This window comes from Alligator sinensis, unplaced genomic scaffold (genome assembly GCF_000455745.1).
Source record: "Alligator sinensis unplaced genomic scaffold, ASM45574v1 scaffold29_1, whole genome shotgun sequence".
Classification (NCBI taxonomy): domain Eukaryota; kingdom Metazoa; phylum Chordata; order Crocodylia; family Alligatoridae; genus Alligator; species Alligator sinensis.
The window spans coordinates 1,397,311-1,415,713 of record NW_005841933.1 but is presented as its reverse complement, the minus strand read 5'-3'; the positions used below and the strand labels follow the sequence as shown (position 1 = coordinate 1,415,713).

Below are 18,403 nucleotides of genomic sequence, written 5' to 3'. Positions count from 1 at the left end.
CTAAATTCTCCAATGAAACCCTACATCAGGGGGCAGCAACATTTTTGGGCGGAGTGCTGAAAACACCCACAACTTCGACTTGTAAGATGTTGGTGTGCCAGGGGTGGATGATGGGGGAGCCACGAGGGGCCCAATCCTTGCTGTTGCCACGTAGGCCTGGCCCCTTCCCCGCCATCCACCCAGAGGTACGTGTGCCAAGCAAAATGCCTTTGAGTGCCACACTCTGGCACCTGTGCCGGGGGTTGCCTACCCCTGCCCTACGTCAAGGAAAGCCTAGGCTCATCACTAGTATAGATTCTTTATAGCATACAAGAACGCCTTCGTTACTTGCACTCATGGCTGACTCACACATACATCTTTGTTATTAGACTCTTCCTTTTGCATTCACATATTGAAACATTTTGTGATGTCCTTCTATGGGAGAGAACACCATTGCCCACATCCAGACTGAGTAGGGTTTTCAGCTCCTGAAACTCCCTTCTGCACCTTTCATTAATGGGGGAGGGGGGAATTCTTGCTTTTTATGTGCCAATTATATGAAGTTACACAATACATCAGTAGTCTTTATTAGAAAGAGAGTAAAAGTAACAGGGAAACAAAAGAAGTGACCTGCAAATATACCTCATCTGTGAAGCATATTTCCTTTAGTTACAGATAAAATTAAAGAAAACCTTACATGCCTCCAAATCAGGCCTTTTTCTTTAACATTATATAGTTCACCTGACTGCCTCTTTCTCCTCCAGAAAAGTCTCCCCATGCTCTCAGGTGATCTGCTTATTAATCAGGCTTATTTTACATATTTAGAGTTCTTAAGAGTTCCATGACCTACCAAGAAAATAACTAACATTTTCACAGAGGAGAGCTGGATCAATATCATCATCTAGAGGAAAAGCAAAGGCCTTTATCCTCAGTGTAAGACTAACCAATTTCCATCTTACCTGGTCATAGGTAGCATTGATTTCCATTTTTCAAAGTCCTCTAATTAATTTTCTTTTGCTGTGGAAAATAAATTATCAGACCTCAGGCCCTCTATGACATTAAAGAAACTACTCCTATGAGATACAGAAATAGAAAAGCATTGTAATGTCTATTTAAAAGAAGGGCACAAAGAAGTTATGTGACCTGCTCAAGACCACCTCTTATCTAAACATTAAACATGTAAGAGAAATCCTGGGAAACTAGAATTACTATGTCCTATGGCACATCCTGGTTGGGGGAAAGGAAGGGGTAGGAACTGAGACACATTTGTCACAAGAGGGAGAACATGAAATCTTAATGATAGGAAAGGACAATCACATGGTATGAAAACACGTAGATTCTTTTAAGTTGTAACACAAGACACCCAAAAATGCAGTTTGACAGATGTTCATCACAGGCAACTTTGTTTGTTTTGCTTAAGAGAAAGCAAATCTTCAAGCTCAGAGGACAGCAAAAAGGAAAGATTTTTCTTAGGATGTCTCCTCAATTCATGGATTAAAAAATCATGATAATCTTTGGAGACTAGGAAAATTCAATGTTAATATTCTGAATCAGCACAAGAATTTTGTTAGCATTTCTAAAAAGCTTAGTCCTTTAGCAAATCATTTTAAGAGATACTCATTAAATGTTAGAATTTATCAACCTGTATATCAGATAAAGTAGCTAATACCTTTATTACTTTGTTTAATTAAAACAAACTCCTTGGAACCAGATTCTTATCTTGCAGTTGAATACAAATCTCACTCAGTGAAAGACAAAATCATCTTGGAAGGTGGTATAAAGAGGGAGAGACCAACACATATGAAGAAAGATGGAGTATTGTTGAGAGAATATGGGGAGGCAGATATGAATTCAGTGCTCTGAAATTAAGTTTTCCTATAGTCTTCTATAACTGCTGACAAGATTTTTATTATCGTCTCCATTTTGTCTGAAATAGCAGCATTGGTTTGACTAATAAAAGCCTTCAAAGTAAGGCCTGCAGGTTTTAACTCCATCTGTTTCCCTGTTCAGCTTAGTTTAAAAATAATGTATATATTAAAAAAGGCAGCATACCAGGACAGATATCCAATATCAAAAGTTTCCCCAAAATGTGATTATTCAGATTCAGGACAAGAATGCTCTAATTTGCATTTTTTTGTATCTATTTCAAAAATATGTAAGGGGGTATTTTCCTTTGTTTGCGTATTTTACATATTTCCCAGAGAAGAAGAACAGGAGCTGCAAAATGCAGAGTTAGATAACAAAAATAAGCTGTAGAAAGAACTGTAACCCGTTATGGTAAGAAACAGATTCTCTCTCATCAGTACCTGAAAAAGCAGCAGAATGAGAAAGACTGCCAGATGTTGAGCCTTCTTCAGCCTGAGAAAATATAGATAATATTAAACCATGGGTTTTGCTGAGTGGTTTATGGCCTCTGGAAATTCTGTTCCCTGGAGAATATAACATCTTGGAGTCTGTCTTTAAGAAAACTGCCTTCTTTGAGTAATAGTAAATGGTTTCTTAAATGGTTCAAGAAGAAGGCAGGCACAACCCCCTTTGGTGGTTTTTGTCATGTAGTCTTTTTTTTTTGAAACAGCTGGAACCTTCTGCAAGGTTTATTTAATCTTCAAGGAGAAGAACCTCAATGAATTCAACTTGGCATATCTTCTTTAGGTAGCTGTATCAGAATAAATACACATTCTGCGCTATCTGGAACCCTTCATGGTTTTTGGAAGCATCCTGGCTTCCCCAGGTGAGGTAGAAATTGAGTACGTTTGTTCTTATTATTATTGGATGAGAGTCTGATAACTTTTTCACATAAGGAAAAGTCCCCAAGACTGTAAAGTCTACAGTCAAAATATGCTTGGATATTATTTGTTTTTGCTAGTTTATCCATTAGTGCAAGAATGGTAAAAATGGATTTGCAGAAACTTTTAATATCACTATTTCAGAAACTGCAATTGACTCAAATAGGATGATCATGTTATTTAGCAAAAATAGCCACCATGTTTTCAAAAGTTTGCATAGTTGCACTAATTTTTAAACATCTTAACACTCACGTGCTCTACTTGAGTAACATTGATTTAGTATTCCATTTAGCACCTTGCTGCTTAGTTTGCCTTAGATCTACCTCATTGGAGCTCTCATGTTCCGGTGCGGTTTTTGGTTGGTCTTGATATATCTTGTTGGAGCTTGGATGCCAGCTTGATTGTATGGGATCTCTCTCTTTTGGTGGGAATTGCGTGTCCTCCTTGTTTTTGCCCCTCCAGGGACTGATTGGGAAAACTGACTCCAGACAGGAAAAAAAAAATTGCAAGTGGCATTATTGCAGAATGTGGATCTCTGTCCTTATGTAATAACCATGATTCAGAAGGTAACTTTAATGAACTAAATACCTGATCAAAGTTTGTTAATTTCCTTTGCTATTCTAGTAAATCAGGGACTTAAAATCCAAAGAGAGATCTGTCAATGATGGGACCATGCTAAAAAGTCTCTTCCTTTGGCCAAGTATGTATTAATTAGAATGCTCTGTATACCAGATGAACAAGCCCCCTCTGCTGAAGTTAACTATTCAATATGAAAGTTCTGAGAGGGTGAGGTGGTGAGATATTACATCTGGAAATAATGATAAGGTTATAGGAGACTGAATGCACAAAATCTGGGGATATGAAACAAAACTGGTCTTGGCCATGCTAAGCTCAGAAATATCAGCCTGGCTGTTCCTTCAGTTTTCTGATGATTCTCGGAATCAATGGCATCAGAAGAAATTTATATAGAAGGCATGAAATCAGGAATGTCATGAAATCGGACATTCCTGAATTCTTCAGTCACAAGTTTTCTAGGTTTTGAACTTCCTGTTTTCTTTGGTCACAAACAGATCTATGGTGAGAAATCCCCATTTGTTGAGAAGTCACAATTCTTTTTGAGCATTTCTGCTTTTCCAACTTTCTGTTCAGAGGCTATTCAGCACTTCAGGAATATGGGATCTCTTGAGGGCAATCTTGAGAAGTATGTAGAAGTTCCAGAGAGATACTGTTTTCTGACAGCTTAGTGGGTCTTGCTTCTTTAGGTAAGATACTACCATGAAATTGTCCATCATGAGATGTACAGTAGTAATTGGTAGGTAGTTGATGATTGGTATAGAAAGACAATGCAAGCTAGAGGGAAGTCTCCTAGTTTTAGTATGATACAAGAAAAGCTGATTCCTGAAAATTTGGTTCAAATATTGTTTCTATAAGCTCCCCAGTCCAGTTTACACTACAACCAGTGTTTTTGAGAAAAGAGCAAGAGAATATGGGAGACTTTCCAATATTTATTAGATCCACCCACCAATGACAGGAAAATTAACATTATTGGCTTTTTTGGCCGATAATGTCACCGATAAATGCCGCGTGCACGCACGCAGCTGCAGCATGCATATGGCCAGGAATGAAGCCTGGCAGCATGAGGAGCAGCATCTGACTGGTAAGTCTATGGTGGGGAAAGGGTAGGGGAGCGGGGCAGGGGCAGGCACTGCCCAGCCACGGCAGGGAATACAACTCTGGAAGTGGGATGGACCTGTGGATGACTTGTCTGGAGTGGGGTGGCGAGGGGGGGACAGCTCCATGCCACTGCGCGCACCCTATGCACAAGTCCAGGAGGGCACATGCCCCCCATGCCTCCCTTGTGGGTGCGCACAGCAGTGGGGAGCAGTGGGGAGCAGTGGTTTCCCGTACCCTTCGGACAAGCCACCCATGGGTCCGCCCCACTTCCGGGGCTGCATTCACCACCCTGGCTAGGCAGTGCCTGCCACTGCCCCACCCTCTCCCTCACTGTGGGGATCTCAATCTGTACCCCCGCTCTGTCCCCCCACAGGCTTACCAGCCAGATGGTGCTCTCCAAGCTGCCAGGCTGCATTCCTGTAAATCAGCTATCAGATCGGTCAAGATGACTGGTTAATAATTGCCTACTGGTATTGGCCAAGAAAATCTTTATCGGTGCACCCCTACAAATTAGGCAGTTGCCCAAGTATAGAAACACCTGGATTCCCATAGTACTGAGTTAATCAGCCAGTAGCACCAAACACTTCCTGGAAGCTGATAACTGCTTGAAGAGTAGTACTTTATATTGGCAGTGATAACTTCCCACTAGAAACTTCATATGCTATCTGGGCTGGGTGGACATGAATAAGATATCCTACAGGTAGAGAGTAGTATAGTAGTTATTTAGGTCTCAATGTGGGATAACAGCAACCTGAAATTGTCCGTTGTCTAACTCAAAAAGAGAGACCCCCTCTACTGTTCTGAAAGCAGGAAGTACTATGCTCATGACAAAGTTCCTTAAGTAGGGAAGGGAAAGGTGGTTGTGGGTAGGGGCAAAAAGAACAACCACCCCCAAATCCCAACCCCCTCCAAAACCCAGAACTGTATTGAGTGTCAGAGTTTCATGAGGTTGATCATCTAGAGTCTGATGGCAGTTTTCCAGAACCTGAAGAAATGGTACAATGATTTCCCAAAGGCAGGAGCTGAAATGAGAAGATCCAAGATAACTGATACTCTGCTCTCAAGCAAGTGTTCTGCTTCATCAGCTTTTTCAATAAACAATTTACAGCCTTCACATATAGTAAGTCTTTAATTGTAACTTTCACCTCCTTAGAAATTCCAGTCTGGCAATATATTTCTATGGAGGTTTCCACAGATCTAGACAGTTTCTGCTGCATTGTAGGTGGCTTGCCCACATCATGGCTACAATTGACCTAAGTTCTATTTCTGTTGTGATTTGTTCGCAAATTTCTGAACATGAAGGCACAAGATTTACCTCCTTGTGACTCAAACAGTTCTGGTGGAATAAAGGTTAATACATACTGCCCATCTGGCCAAGAGTGATTATGACCCATGAAGAGGCTGCAAAGAATTTATATCTTCTTTCAGAAACGTTTTTGATAAGCAGCTCCTTGGAGTCCATTCCTGAAATGTGATGGGGTTAACTTGGTAAAGTCACCGGAGACGTTCCTTTTCTTCCTTCTCATTCCAAAGGGAATATTGAACTTGAATAGGAGGGACTCCGATAGGCATATATGGTCCCCTGACAGGCAGTGGTCTTTATGGATAGAGGAAGAACTAGCACAGAGCTCAATACTGAAGCTGGTGTCTCACACTGCTGAACAAAGGAGTTCCAAGGAGAACCATTCTGTTCAGTGAACCAAGGAGTTCCAAGGGCCTTGGAAATTATTTGAATCTCTACCTCTACCCTTTAGAAACATTCCTTTCTTTGTTGATAGATCATTACAGTCTTTGAGAACAAGGAATGCTCTTCCAGTAAAGCAGTTGTTGGGACAAAGAGGAATAATGCATAATGGATAAAGCAGGCTAAAATCTGACATCGTGCCCAATGACTTCTCTACGAGGAGCATTTTAGTTAAGACACTTTAGTTCTCTGAGGACAGCAAAAAGAAGGGGCGATTATAGCACGTGTTTGTATCCCTGTATAAGCCTATTTTAGCTAGCCTGAGTAACAGTAATAGTGAAAACCTGCTGGCATGGGTAGCACATGCTAACAACTGGAGTACAAGGTCTCTAAAGATCTTGAACCCAGGTCTTCTGAAGCCCATTCCCAGTCCAGTACCCTGTCCACTAGACCACACTGTCTCCAAATTGAGAGTCACATCTAAATGACTTGCTTTTTTTTTTTTTTTTGTCATAACTTAAGCCTACTGCTCAAGAACAGGGTCAGGATCACGTTGAATGTTTAAAAAGTGAAGCTTTGGTCCTAGGGCAAAGATTCCAGGCAGAGTTCCTGTAGAATCCAACTAACTAATGTCCACAACACTTTTCAGAATGCTGCTAAACTCAGAGCCTTGGGTGCCTTTAAGGTTCAAGCTATCGACAACAATTGACTTAAAATAGAGCTCCTGTACTGCTGTATGTTTGTGTCTGTCTTTCTCGCCGTCATGCAAACTGATTCTAAATAACATATAGGATATTGCTTCTCCAAAGGAAAAGCAAGTTCCTGACTCCAACTGAAATAAATTCCAAGTTTGGGAAAGATCAGAATTCTGGTTTTCAACCAAAATGAGTAGGGAGAAGAAGTTATAAGAACTACAAAACTGATGTCACAATATTTTTAAAAGAAAAGGGGGACTCTATTTCAGAAAAACTTCTCGACCAATCTCCAGTTCAAACCATGAATCGTAAACCGAATCCTCTTGAGACATGGCAAATATCAAACAATTCAAATAATCATGTGGATATTAGAACTTAAAACTCAAGAGAACTTAGAAAACTCTTCCCTTTAAACAGTAAAGTAGTGTCACTCTTAGCAACAGTAGTATTACAAGAATTAGACACATTTCACAGCCCTCATGCCTTTTTTTCAGACTGTATGTCAGGCAATTAATACAGTGTGTCAGGACAATTATTTCTTAGCTCATATTTGAAAAGTTTTCTTCGCAAACTAGCAGGACTAGAGACTTGTTATTGAAAAATAGTATTTTAGATACTGAAGTACTGAAAATGGAAACCAGAAAAACTTAAAATGCATTGCACTACCGTGAACCAGCTCAATTCAAGTCAAAGATCTAACTGATTATATCAAGTTTTTGGTTAAGGAAATCTTTCGTTGTCTCTAGTTATTACATTGTATGGGATGGTCAACCCAAGAGTCTACAACAGGGCTGCCCAACTTCAGAGTAGCCAAGGGCTGCCTGTCACAGGTTTCAGGGCCATGGTTGCACACTGGGAGAATTGCATGTCCCCAGGGGCTTTATAGGCTTCCCAGGACCCCCACTGAATGCAGACCCCCTGTTGCCAACATTATGCTGGCAACACCCTGCCTTCCTGGCCATTACCACCACAGGGGCAATATTCCCTACCTCCACTGCTGTTCCAATGCGAACCATGCAAGAGCCCCTATGGCCACCATCATGTGGGCAATCTCTCCCTCCCTTGCTACTACTGTTTAAGCTCCCCATCTGGCCTTCAGCTGTGCTGTCCTACATCAGGGAATCTGCCTGCCATTGCCACTGCAACAGCCAAATCCATGGGAGGAGTGGCACTCGGACAGAAGCCTGTGGGCTACTTCCTCCCAGGCCAGTTGTGGCCTGATCTAGAACATGATTACACACTAAAACTCGAAAGCTCTTCACAGATTCATTGGGGGTTCTGGGGAGTAAGAAGAGGATGCACAAGAAAGGTCTAATTTTCCAGCCATTTTTTGTTTGTAGAATTCTGAAGGTCAGCGTTGAACAATCTGATATGAACTGGCATTTTAAAAGAAAAAGCGAGATTTATAAGGAATGGATGAGTCTCAAAACTTAAAAAAAAATCTGGGAAATGATGGAGATAGAAGTAAAATATTAGAACGAGAAGGAAAGTTGGTAACATTTTTGTTGTTTACATATTAGGCAGAACTAATGAACCATTTTCTGAAACTCAGTCAGTCGCTACTCAGTCTCCAAGTAGATCTAGCTTGGGGTGTGCAAAATGCGGCCCGGGGGCTGGATGCGGCCCGCCAGGTCATTATATCTGGCCCACGGGGCCCCTAAAAGATTAATATTTATTTGCCTTGGGCTGCCTATCATGCGGCCCTCGATGGCTTGCCAAAACTCAGTAAGTGGCCCTCTGCCCAAAATAATTGCCTGCTCCTGATCTAGCCTGATATAAAAGCAAAAGATGCCTTAATGAAAATTTGCTGTCTTAGGCAGCACGTGCTCCTGATGTACCCTGGGCAGAGTAAGCTCTGGAGTGGGGCTGACATTGCACGCGGAACATAGGGCTGGACTGGCCATGTGTGCTACCTGCAACAGAGGAAGCTGTCATGGGTGTGTACTTCATGTGGCACCGCACCGAACCTGCCCTGTACACTGGCTCCATTGTGGCCCCATCTGGCCTACAAGACCCTCATTCAGCCTGTAGGGCTAAATGAGTGACACATGCCTGGTCTACAGCAACGTAACTTTGGCTCAGTTAAAGTTAAAAGCCTGATGTCCTGACAATGGCCTCCTATCTCTTCTAGTTTGTTCTTTTTCCTATGAAAGATTGATTTTTTTTATTTTTGTTTTACAAGCATATACAGTGAACCATATGCAGTGAAGAAAAAGCCAGAAAAGAAATGCTTCTAACCCCTTTTCCTGAATGGGGCCTTGGGATATGTTTAAATATTTGTAATCTTCTACAATGAACATGCCATTGCAATGTATTTTTCATAGTTGTACAACTTCTACCTATTTAAATGTTTTTAAATTTAAAAAGCATTTTTCTTTTCTTCTCATTGTCAAGATATGTAAAAAACAAACAAACAAACTCCATACTTTGAGACCAGGTTTGACTATGTTTTCTGTTTTTATGGTAGTAATTGTGGTTAACTACCTTAGATGTTACTATCCTAGTCAGCTCAAAAAAAGAACTAAACATGTCTACATGAATATCAGGTAAAAATTATTTTCACTTACCACAGAACATACTTATCTTAGACCTTAGGAGCCCTGCTACCAATTAAAAATACAGAATAACTGGTTTGGTAACCTTGTTCTAATTGCAAATGCTATTATTACTAAGTCTGTATTAGGCTGGGCATTTCAAAGAAAGAGAAATCCTGATATTTTTTACTGATGCCCAGAACAACTTTTCAACTAACAGTTACTTTATGCCAGTGCACGTATTTGAATACTACAAGAAACCAAAAGGTTTGGAAGTGCTTGTGAGGGCAGATAACACATTTCTAAAGCACGCCTTTTTAAAAGGGAACAATGACAAGGAAAATATTGATCTTTAAGTCTTACTGTGCATCTGCAGTGCACTTTTACAACAAAATCTTCAGGACTACTACAGCCTAATGCAGCCAAAAAAAAGTCAGATTTACATTATACAACATAATGGCTTTGAATCAGATCACTCTGAAATGGAAACATACGTTTTAAAGCCTCTAAACTGAATTCAATGGCAGCTTCTTCAGGAGGGCTTCCTAGTTCTGATAATACTTATATATGTTATAATGTTACAAACAAAAATCATCCCATTTCTGTCAGGAAATTATCACATGTCAAAAGTACACAGGAATATGTTTTCAAGATTGCGCCCCAAAATACCAGGCACAGCTATATTTGAAACTTTGTGCATTCTTCAATGCAAGATCTTGTCAGACCTGTGTTACTGTTTTAAGCTGATGGCCATGGATATGTTTATAAGCATGACAAATTTGCAATAAAAATTCACATATATTATCTTACTAATGCTTCTAATTGTGAAAAGGCATGACTTATCCATTTTGATACTCATACTGAATTGCTAAAACATTATTTGAGTCTACATATAAGAGATTCTTAATCAATTCAACTCTCTCTCCCTTGATTACATAAGGAGTGTCAATTTAATTATAATATTTTCTGTCATGACGTAGTCATGTGTTTTTTCTGAAATTCATTAGCTCAATAACCTTTCACCTTTGGGCAAATTTCAGAAGTGTTTATTAAAAATAATTTTTTGTTTTTATATGTTACGGATGGAATAAGCCTGTGACCTGCCTCCATATTCAAATTTTCTTCATGTGATCTCAGAAAGTTATTGGCTGTTGTTTCTTAAAAGTCTGAGACACTGTTTAACATTTTCTATTCCTCAGATAAACAGCAGCATAAAAATATTTTCATTGTCAAAAGACTTACTCAATACGTCAGCTTTGTCAGAAGGTGGAGCTCTATACATATCTGTATCACTGTGCTTTATATATGAAATTTACAATTCCCTATAAAGACAGAACTATTCATAAAGCAAAGTCTTGATTTTAGCTACAATATTCAATTTATTTCATAATATTCACATTTGATGACAAGTGGCTCCTACCATAGTCCACATGTTAATGAATTTTCAGTTAGACAAAACACATTAAAAAATGATGAAGCTTAGGAATTAAAACATACCCCCCAAACCTCCCTTCTGTAAAGCTAGGAGTGTCCAGTACCTTTTTTAAGAACATAAGATAATTGATACTTACAGGCATCTCTAATATATAACAACATAGCTACAAAAATGTAGTCAACTAAATCAAGAGTGATGCTGTCAGCAAATAATGCATCCCAAACAACAAGAAGGTCCTGAAGTGGAAATTCTCGTCCAAAAAGCAGTCTAACCCATCGTCTAAAAAAAGAAAAAGAAAAAAAGTAAGCACTTAGTATTTATAAATAATTCCTTTAACATTTATTAATAATTTTGTTTTAGGAAATACTCTTTACATACCAATAGGGTTAGGGGAAGAAATGCATTAAGTACTGCAAAAGCATTATTAATGTTGTGTAGATAGGCCTTGATGGATAAAACTGACATCAGATTGCATATTATCTTTTTTTTCATGTTTATTTTCATATTGATTTAAGAAGAAAGTTAAAAAATATCATTCACAGAAACCTGGAAAAGCAGGAAGGCAGGATGAGGCCAGAGTTTAAGCAGACCCCTAAAAAGTCCGGACAAAGGATATTTTTGAGGCAGATATGAAATAGCTGTCATTATGGGATTGAATAAGTTACCCCAAATGGGTCTCCTCTTTTCCTGTAATTATAGTGTTTTCAGGTATGAGCAAAATATGATGCATATCAATTTGATTAAATATGTCATATTGGTTTCGTATTCAGTAAAATATGGATATCCATCTAGATTACTTGCAATGTTTGCTTGCTCAATGTTGAAAATCTGACAGCATTCTAGGCACGGTACTTTTCACCCAAATCTCCTATCTTCTAATGCCAACTCTGCCACTGACTTGCTCTATGGATTCAAGTCATTTAACCTGTGTGTGTCTTAGCTACCCATCAAAAAGTCGGACTGCTACTACCTACTTACCTAAGGCCTGTAGCAAGGATCAACTTAAAATTTTAACTTTGAAAAAGTATGAAGAATAACTTGTAATATTAATATTTTAGTTATTTCAAAATAGATTTAAAAGGCAATTATTACCATCTTAGCCGCAGCAAGCTAGTATTTCATTCAAGCTAGTATTTACTATATATATTTTTAGTCAATGGAAAGAGAAAATAAATTTATTAGAACTTTCCTGCAAGCAAACTAAGCCATTCTTTAACACTGACAGTTGACACCACAGGAAAGCCTAGAAAGACAGCTTTTATTAGACCAATCCAAATAGTTGGAGAATAGTTATTAAGCAAGCTTTCGGGTTCAAAAACCCTTCAAACCCGAAACCTTGCTTAATAACTATTCTCCAACTATTTGGGTTGGTCTAATAAAAGATATCAAATTCACCCAAGGAACTTTGTCTGCCTATGTCTTTAGACGAACACGGCTACAACCTAAACCCCTAGAAAGACAGCTAGAATTCACATCAGTTAACTCCATAGATATAGATTGTATTGTATTTATTATTTAAGATTACTTCCAAATCTGTTAACCATGATACAGAAGCCATTGTAGCTGTAAGGTACCAATTCATTTGACTCTCGTAACAGAAGTTAATTTCTGCATAAATGCAAGTCAACATATGTCAGCCAAGCACAAATTTAGGAAGATAATAACTGAATGACTCTGTCTATTAATAAAGGGCTTATGCTATGAATCAGATTTAATTCACTTCTCAATATTTTCATTCCAATATCTTCTCAACATTTATGCAGCTGTCAGTGATCTTTGGTCACTGACCCAGTACACTTTAAAAAAAGTCTTCCCAAGATACATAGCTAGAAGATCACTAAGCAGATTTTCACAAGTAATATTACAGTTTAGAAACAAAATATATGTGTAAACTTGGAACATAAAATCACCCCATCCCTGCCTTATGTTGATTTTCTATTCATTAATGTAAGAATTACTTGTCACTATAATGTCCAGTTATAAAGGCAAAGTTACTAGAGACAACAAAGTCTAGTAATAAAAAACAAACGTGTCAAGTTTTGTCTCCCGTAAAACTGAAATCATGCTGCCCTCCACCTCCCATTCCTACTGAATTCTACAAAAACCTATCTTTAGAGCTGAATGTTGCTACAAAAGAGGAGTCAAAGGTACAGTTAACTCAAATCAAGGCTAATCTACCACATTTAATTCTGATAATGTTCTATATAAGGTGTTTTAACATATAGTGGCACATTACCCTATAGTGCCTAGCCTACAGGAAACTATTATCCTATGGTGACACAAACATTATCCAAACTCTGCGTGAAGCCGATTACTTGCAGTAACAACCCCTCCTACCCATAAACCCACAACTTTCATGTTACACAAACTGTTAGGAGCGAAAACTCAGCTAAGCTTGAAGCATTCGAGCTGACTTTGCTCACAACTACCCAAATCTAATTCAGAAGGTTTGCTAAAACTCTTATACACTTCAAGGAAAAAAAATACACCATGGTGTAATGGGATTTGTTATTAGTCTTTTATTAGAAATCTCTCTTACTTCTTTACTACTTCATTATGCAGTGTTAATCGTTTGTAGATGCAGGTTTATTCTGTTCGAGCAGAAGTCATTCTCTTTTTTCCTGCTTTTATATTTTCTCTGGGGAAAGTTAAATCTCAGTCCCCAGAGATATCATGTTTCACAGATGCAGTGCTGAAGAACAACTGGACTTCTTTAACAACTATAATATTATCATTAATGATTTGAACCTCCTTGTCCCAAAGGGAACAGGCAATTCACATTGCTGTAAATGCATATATATTAACTGTTGTCTCTTTTTTTTTTTCAGTAGCATTTAGCTCACAGCATCCATAAACCAAGGACCCTATTGCCTATGAACTATGCTGCCATATGGCATGACTTTAGTGAACCTATACGTTTATAAAAAGTGAACTTTAATCCTTAAAGTAAGTGTCCACGTTGGAGTGTTTTCTTCCAAATGAACATGCTTTTATTGCTCTTACAAATATTTACAGAGAACTTAAGTTGCATTTAATGATAGCATTGGACAAGAAAACCCTTTCTTTTTTTAGACGACTGTCTGTGGTTTAATTATTACTCTGTCCTGTTAATCTTGCTTTACATCTGTTATACCTGCAGTCTACAATGCTCACAATAGTGTACCTTGTATCACATGCAATAATACAGTAATTCATATTTTACCAGACCTACTTAGCAATTAAAATCTGCAAAAATAAAGTACAGAATATTTAAAGAAAAAATAAACCAAGGGTCCTATCATTTGCCTGGTGGAATACATCCCCCTAGCTTCCACTTACGATTCCTATATAATTAAACCACAATTCTCAAGTGATCAGTAATTACTAGCAAGAGAAAATGATTAATTAATGACCTTACTGTATAGAGAAACCAGAAGAAATTGGGTGCTTTGGTAAATATGTTAACCATGGGAAGGACTCCGCTTACTAGGTTTCAATAAAGATTACTTCCATTTTGATTAAGATTTACTAGATATTCCTGGAGGCACTATCAGTTAGCAGCCATAAGATTCATTTATTTGAGCTACTGCTTTGCATGTCCATGCATGCTCTCAATCTTCACTGAGAACTCTGAAATCCATAAAAATTACAGACCTCAGTTATATAATCTTAACAAAGATACGATAGCAATGTGGAGGTAAATGACAGCATGACTGTTGTTATAGGAGGACTGAGAAGAACAGAACATGATACTGGTGCCAGACTGATTAATACGCTTATATGAAATGCCATGACCAGGAATGACAAAATCTTCTTTGGAATATACAGGACACACAAATTGCTCAGTATAGCTTTAGATAAGCAACAACTTATGAGTATTTGAAAGATTTAATGCCAATCTCTACAATCATTATAGGCCATACAGGTAGCAATTCCTATACTTCCGGACACCTGCTATTATAGACCATATTTTAAGGTGCATAAACTGTTGCCAAATGCAATCAATTCATATTAGGATTTTTCATGTCAGATTTCTGCCTTGAACTCATTTTTTCTGAAAGTTCCAGGTATTTTTGAGAGTAAGTTTAAAGAAAAAAAACTGCCAATATTAAAAATATCTTACTAAGTTTTCAGTAGGAAGATGTAGCACAAAAATGTTTTCGAGCAGAAACGTAGTTTGGTAATGGAGGGGTTACTTATATCTTGAATATTAATTTTTATTCTTTTTTTTTACTACATTCATATCTGCCAAATTTCATAGCTGGTAAGGCTCTACAAAAATCTCAGTTTGCACACACACACAGTATTAGCTAGAATCTACTGCAACTACATTTGAAATACCCATCTACATTGAGTCAGCTCCATTATTTCTCAGACTAACATACCAATCAGACTGAATGTACACCATCCCTATAGAGAAGGGACATTCAGATGCAGAAGCTCGGTGAGTAGGAAGGACAGAAACCTGGAAACAGGAGGTGCATACAGGTAAGGAATAGGAATAAGGATATGGGTAGCAGAATTTCAGTAGCATATGAGAAGAGCAGGTAGGTGAAGAGGAGACAGTTCTGGATGGAGGGAAAGGATGTTTGTCAGTAGGGAGAAGGAAGGCACAGAGACAGGCAGAAGCAGAAGGAGGTGAATGAGGGGCTGGGAGGGGCAGGAATGTTTAACTATTAGTCTAGGGACAGACATTCAAAAAGACGGAGCCTGAATTGATTCAATCGTTTCAGGTTAGTCTAACCTGTCTAGACTGAACCAATTTGCAAGCGAATAGATGAAATGTAGGCACATGCCTGCAGTGGCTCGAGCCAGAAGCCAGGAGGCGCTAGAGTGGCCCTCGACGGCAGAGAAGCTGTGCTAGGGGTGTGTGATTAATTCCTCCCCATCCCACCAGCATGGACCCCAAGCTGGGGTCTACCAGGAGCTCCCCTCTCACTGCTGCAGCAGCGGGGCTGGGGGTGTGGCCAAATGCCAGCCGGCATAGGCCCTGTAGGCAGGGGGCAGGAAGGGGGGTTATTTCCCCCTCTCTCTGGAGTCTGGAGGAGGGGGCAGATGGCAGCAGCAGTGGTCAGGGTGAGCACTCCCTGAAGTCTCCCGGGGACAGCGGGGAGAATAACCCCCCTTCCTGCCCCCTGCCTAAGGGGGCTATGTTGCCTGGCCTCTGGCCCTACCCTCGCCACTGGAGTGGTGAGGGGGGAGAGGCTCTGACGGGGGCTGCAGCCCCTGTCACGGTGTCCTGGAGCACGAGCCTCTTCTGGGTGTGGGGGAAAGCACTGCCAGTGGGGGAGGGCAGGGAAAGCCGCCACAGACTAGCAGTGGGGGTAGCACTGGGGAACTTGGGGACCTTGAGTAGCTATGGCTGCCTCTGAGCCCTGGTGCCACCGCTTGCTGCAGCTGTGGCCCCTCCACCAGAAAGAGGCTTGCACTCCCTGGACACCAGTACAGGGGCTGCTGCCCCGTCAAGGGCCCTGCCCCCTCGCTGCTCCAGTGGCACAGTGATGGGCCCAGCCAGAGGCTGGCCGGCAGGGTCCCTTAGGCAAGGGAGCAGGGATGGGGGTTATTCCCCCTCCCCCGCCCTTCAGCATCTGGCTAGGGAGCAGAGGGGCGGGGCCAACCCTGCTGGGCTGGAGCAAAGAGCCCAGCCCAGACAGCATGCTGGGATGCTGGGTGATTCTGCTGTAACCTAAACCAGGAAGGGGTCTTGGACAGAACTTGCATAAACCAGTTTGAGCTCAATCAGTTAAGTCTGATGCTACATTCAACCAGGTTTATCTCAAACCAGTTTCGGTCATTTTGAAATAGGTTTATGTGCACTGAACATGTTCTGTTACACATTTAAACCAGTTTGGTTTATGGGCATCTTCTGCCCCTAGCCTTAGGGTGTGGATAGATGTAATGCTTAGACCATTCTAAATACACTTTAAAACACAAGAGTTTAGATGTGCATGTCATTTAAACCTGGCTTAAACTTCCTGGAATGTTTAAAAAACACATCGGGAAAATCAAGTACTATTTTGAGCTGGTCCTCTGTGAATCATTTCAATGTTACGTGGGGACAGAAAGTAATCCATGTCTCATGTCTGGTCAGTTCTCCAGACATCCCAACCTGTGCCACACCATACCTCCTACCCCCCAACATGCAGGGCAAGGGGCTGCTCTGGAATGGAGCCAGGACTGTATGGCTCCAAATTCTACCTCCACTGGGGCAAGCGCACAATGCCATAGGAACAGAAGCATGGACAGAAACAGCAGCTGGGGAAATGGAAAGAGAGGAGAGGTGCCATTGGTAACCAAGGGGAAAAGAGATTCTTACTAGCTTTGAGGACTGCTACTCCCCCATCATCATCCCTAATAAGGGGTGCAACCATGCCAGTGTACCCCTCTGTATCTTCCCCTGTCAGGTGCTGGAGGGCTGAATGACACCCTGATTGTGGTCGGGGGGGAGGGGGTGAAGAGGGGGAGTGGCACATGCTCCCAGGAGCCCCCAAGATCCTCATTGTTTTTCAACCACTATCTTGGAAGCTGTGTTGTCAATTTCACTTCCATGTTACAGACCCTGTGCTCTAGGGTGCCAGGGCAAGGGGGAGGAATGGAGGGGTTGCCAGGTGCTGGGGGAAGGGGAAGGTGTTTGACTTACTCCTGGTAGTGCTCTTCCAAGAGAGGTGGTGCTATCACCTAGCTTGGAGGTCTTCAAGAGGAGGCTAGATAGTCACCTGGCTGGGGTCATCTGACCTCGGTCCTCTTTCCTGCCAGGGGCAGAGGGTTGGACATGATGATCCATTGTGGTCCCTTCTGACTCTACAATCTATGAATCTATAATGAGCCTGTCAGCCTAGGGTGCAGGGTCTCTAGCAGGGAGGTGAATTTGACAGTGTGGCTTTCAAAGCAGAGGTTGAAAAGCTGTGAAGACTTGGGAGGAGACAGAGCACACTGCCCCCTAGGGACCACAAGCAGGGAACAATCCCTCCACTCCTCCCAAGAAGGCATGATGGTCTGGGTACTCTACCATCCCCAGCAGCATTTTGGCAGCAGTGCAGTCCCTAGAAGGTGGCAGTTCTACTAAGAACTCTTAGCAGTACACATGCAGAAACTTCCGTCTAGGGTCAACTGTGAACCAGTTCTTAAATCAGCAATATTCTGGGAATGGCTCAAGTGTTATCTCTGTCTGCACCCTTAGGGTGTCTCCACACATGCAGGCATGTACACTTGAAGGAGCTCAAGTAGCAGCGGCACAAATTTGTGGCAGAGAAAACTGTGCCACTTGGGGCAAAGTGACCCTGTCCAGTTCCTCCTGGATCTTCAGCCAGGGGGAGCTAGAGGTTGGGGCCAGCACCTGTGGCCCTATCCTTCTGTGGTGCAGAGCAATCTGCAGATATTACCGCCTTATATTGCTACCAGTTACTTACTGGTGTGGACTGTCATGGATCTAAAGATCCTTCTGAAACTCATTTTCATAGAAGGGATCAGTAAAGTTCCATATAATGTAATTTGTTCTTGTTCATTCTAGGGTTTTTATATAATGTAGGAGTTAAATATCAAGAAACAACTACTTAAAAGAACATATTCTTTGCAAAGTTATGCAGAAATAAAGAAATTAAGGTTGCCTGTGAAACTTACACCTAAGACCGCTCTCT

The 18,403-nt window shown here is 40.7% G+C and overlaps 1 protein-coding gene across 7 annotated transcripts in view; it reads right to left on the bottom strand.

Moving 5' to 3' along the window:
• Positions 1–18,403, bottom strand: part of TBC1D5 (TBC1 domain family member 5) — a 519,218-nt gene that overhangs the window by 112,610 nt on the left and 388,205 nt on the right. For all 7 annotated transcript variants that reach the window (XM_014517945.2, XM_014517952.2, XM_025198935.1 and 4 more), the window contains one exon: positions 10,924–11,066. In XM_014517945.2, the coding sequence (XP_014373431.1) occupies positions 10,924–11,066 (143 nt within the window). The remainder of the gene's footprint in view (positions 1–10,923; positions 11,067–18,403) is intronic.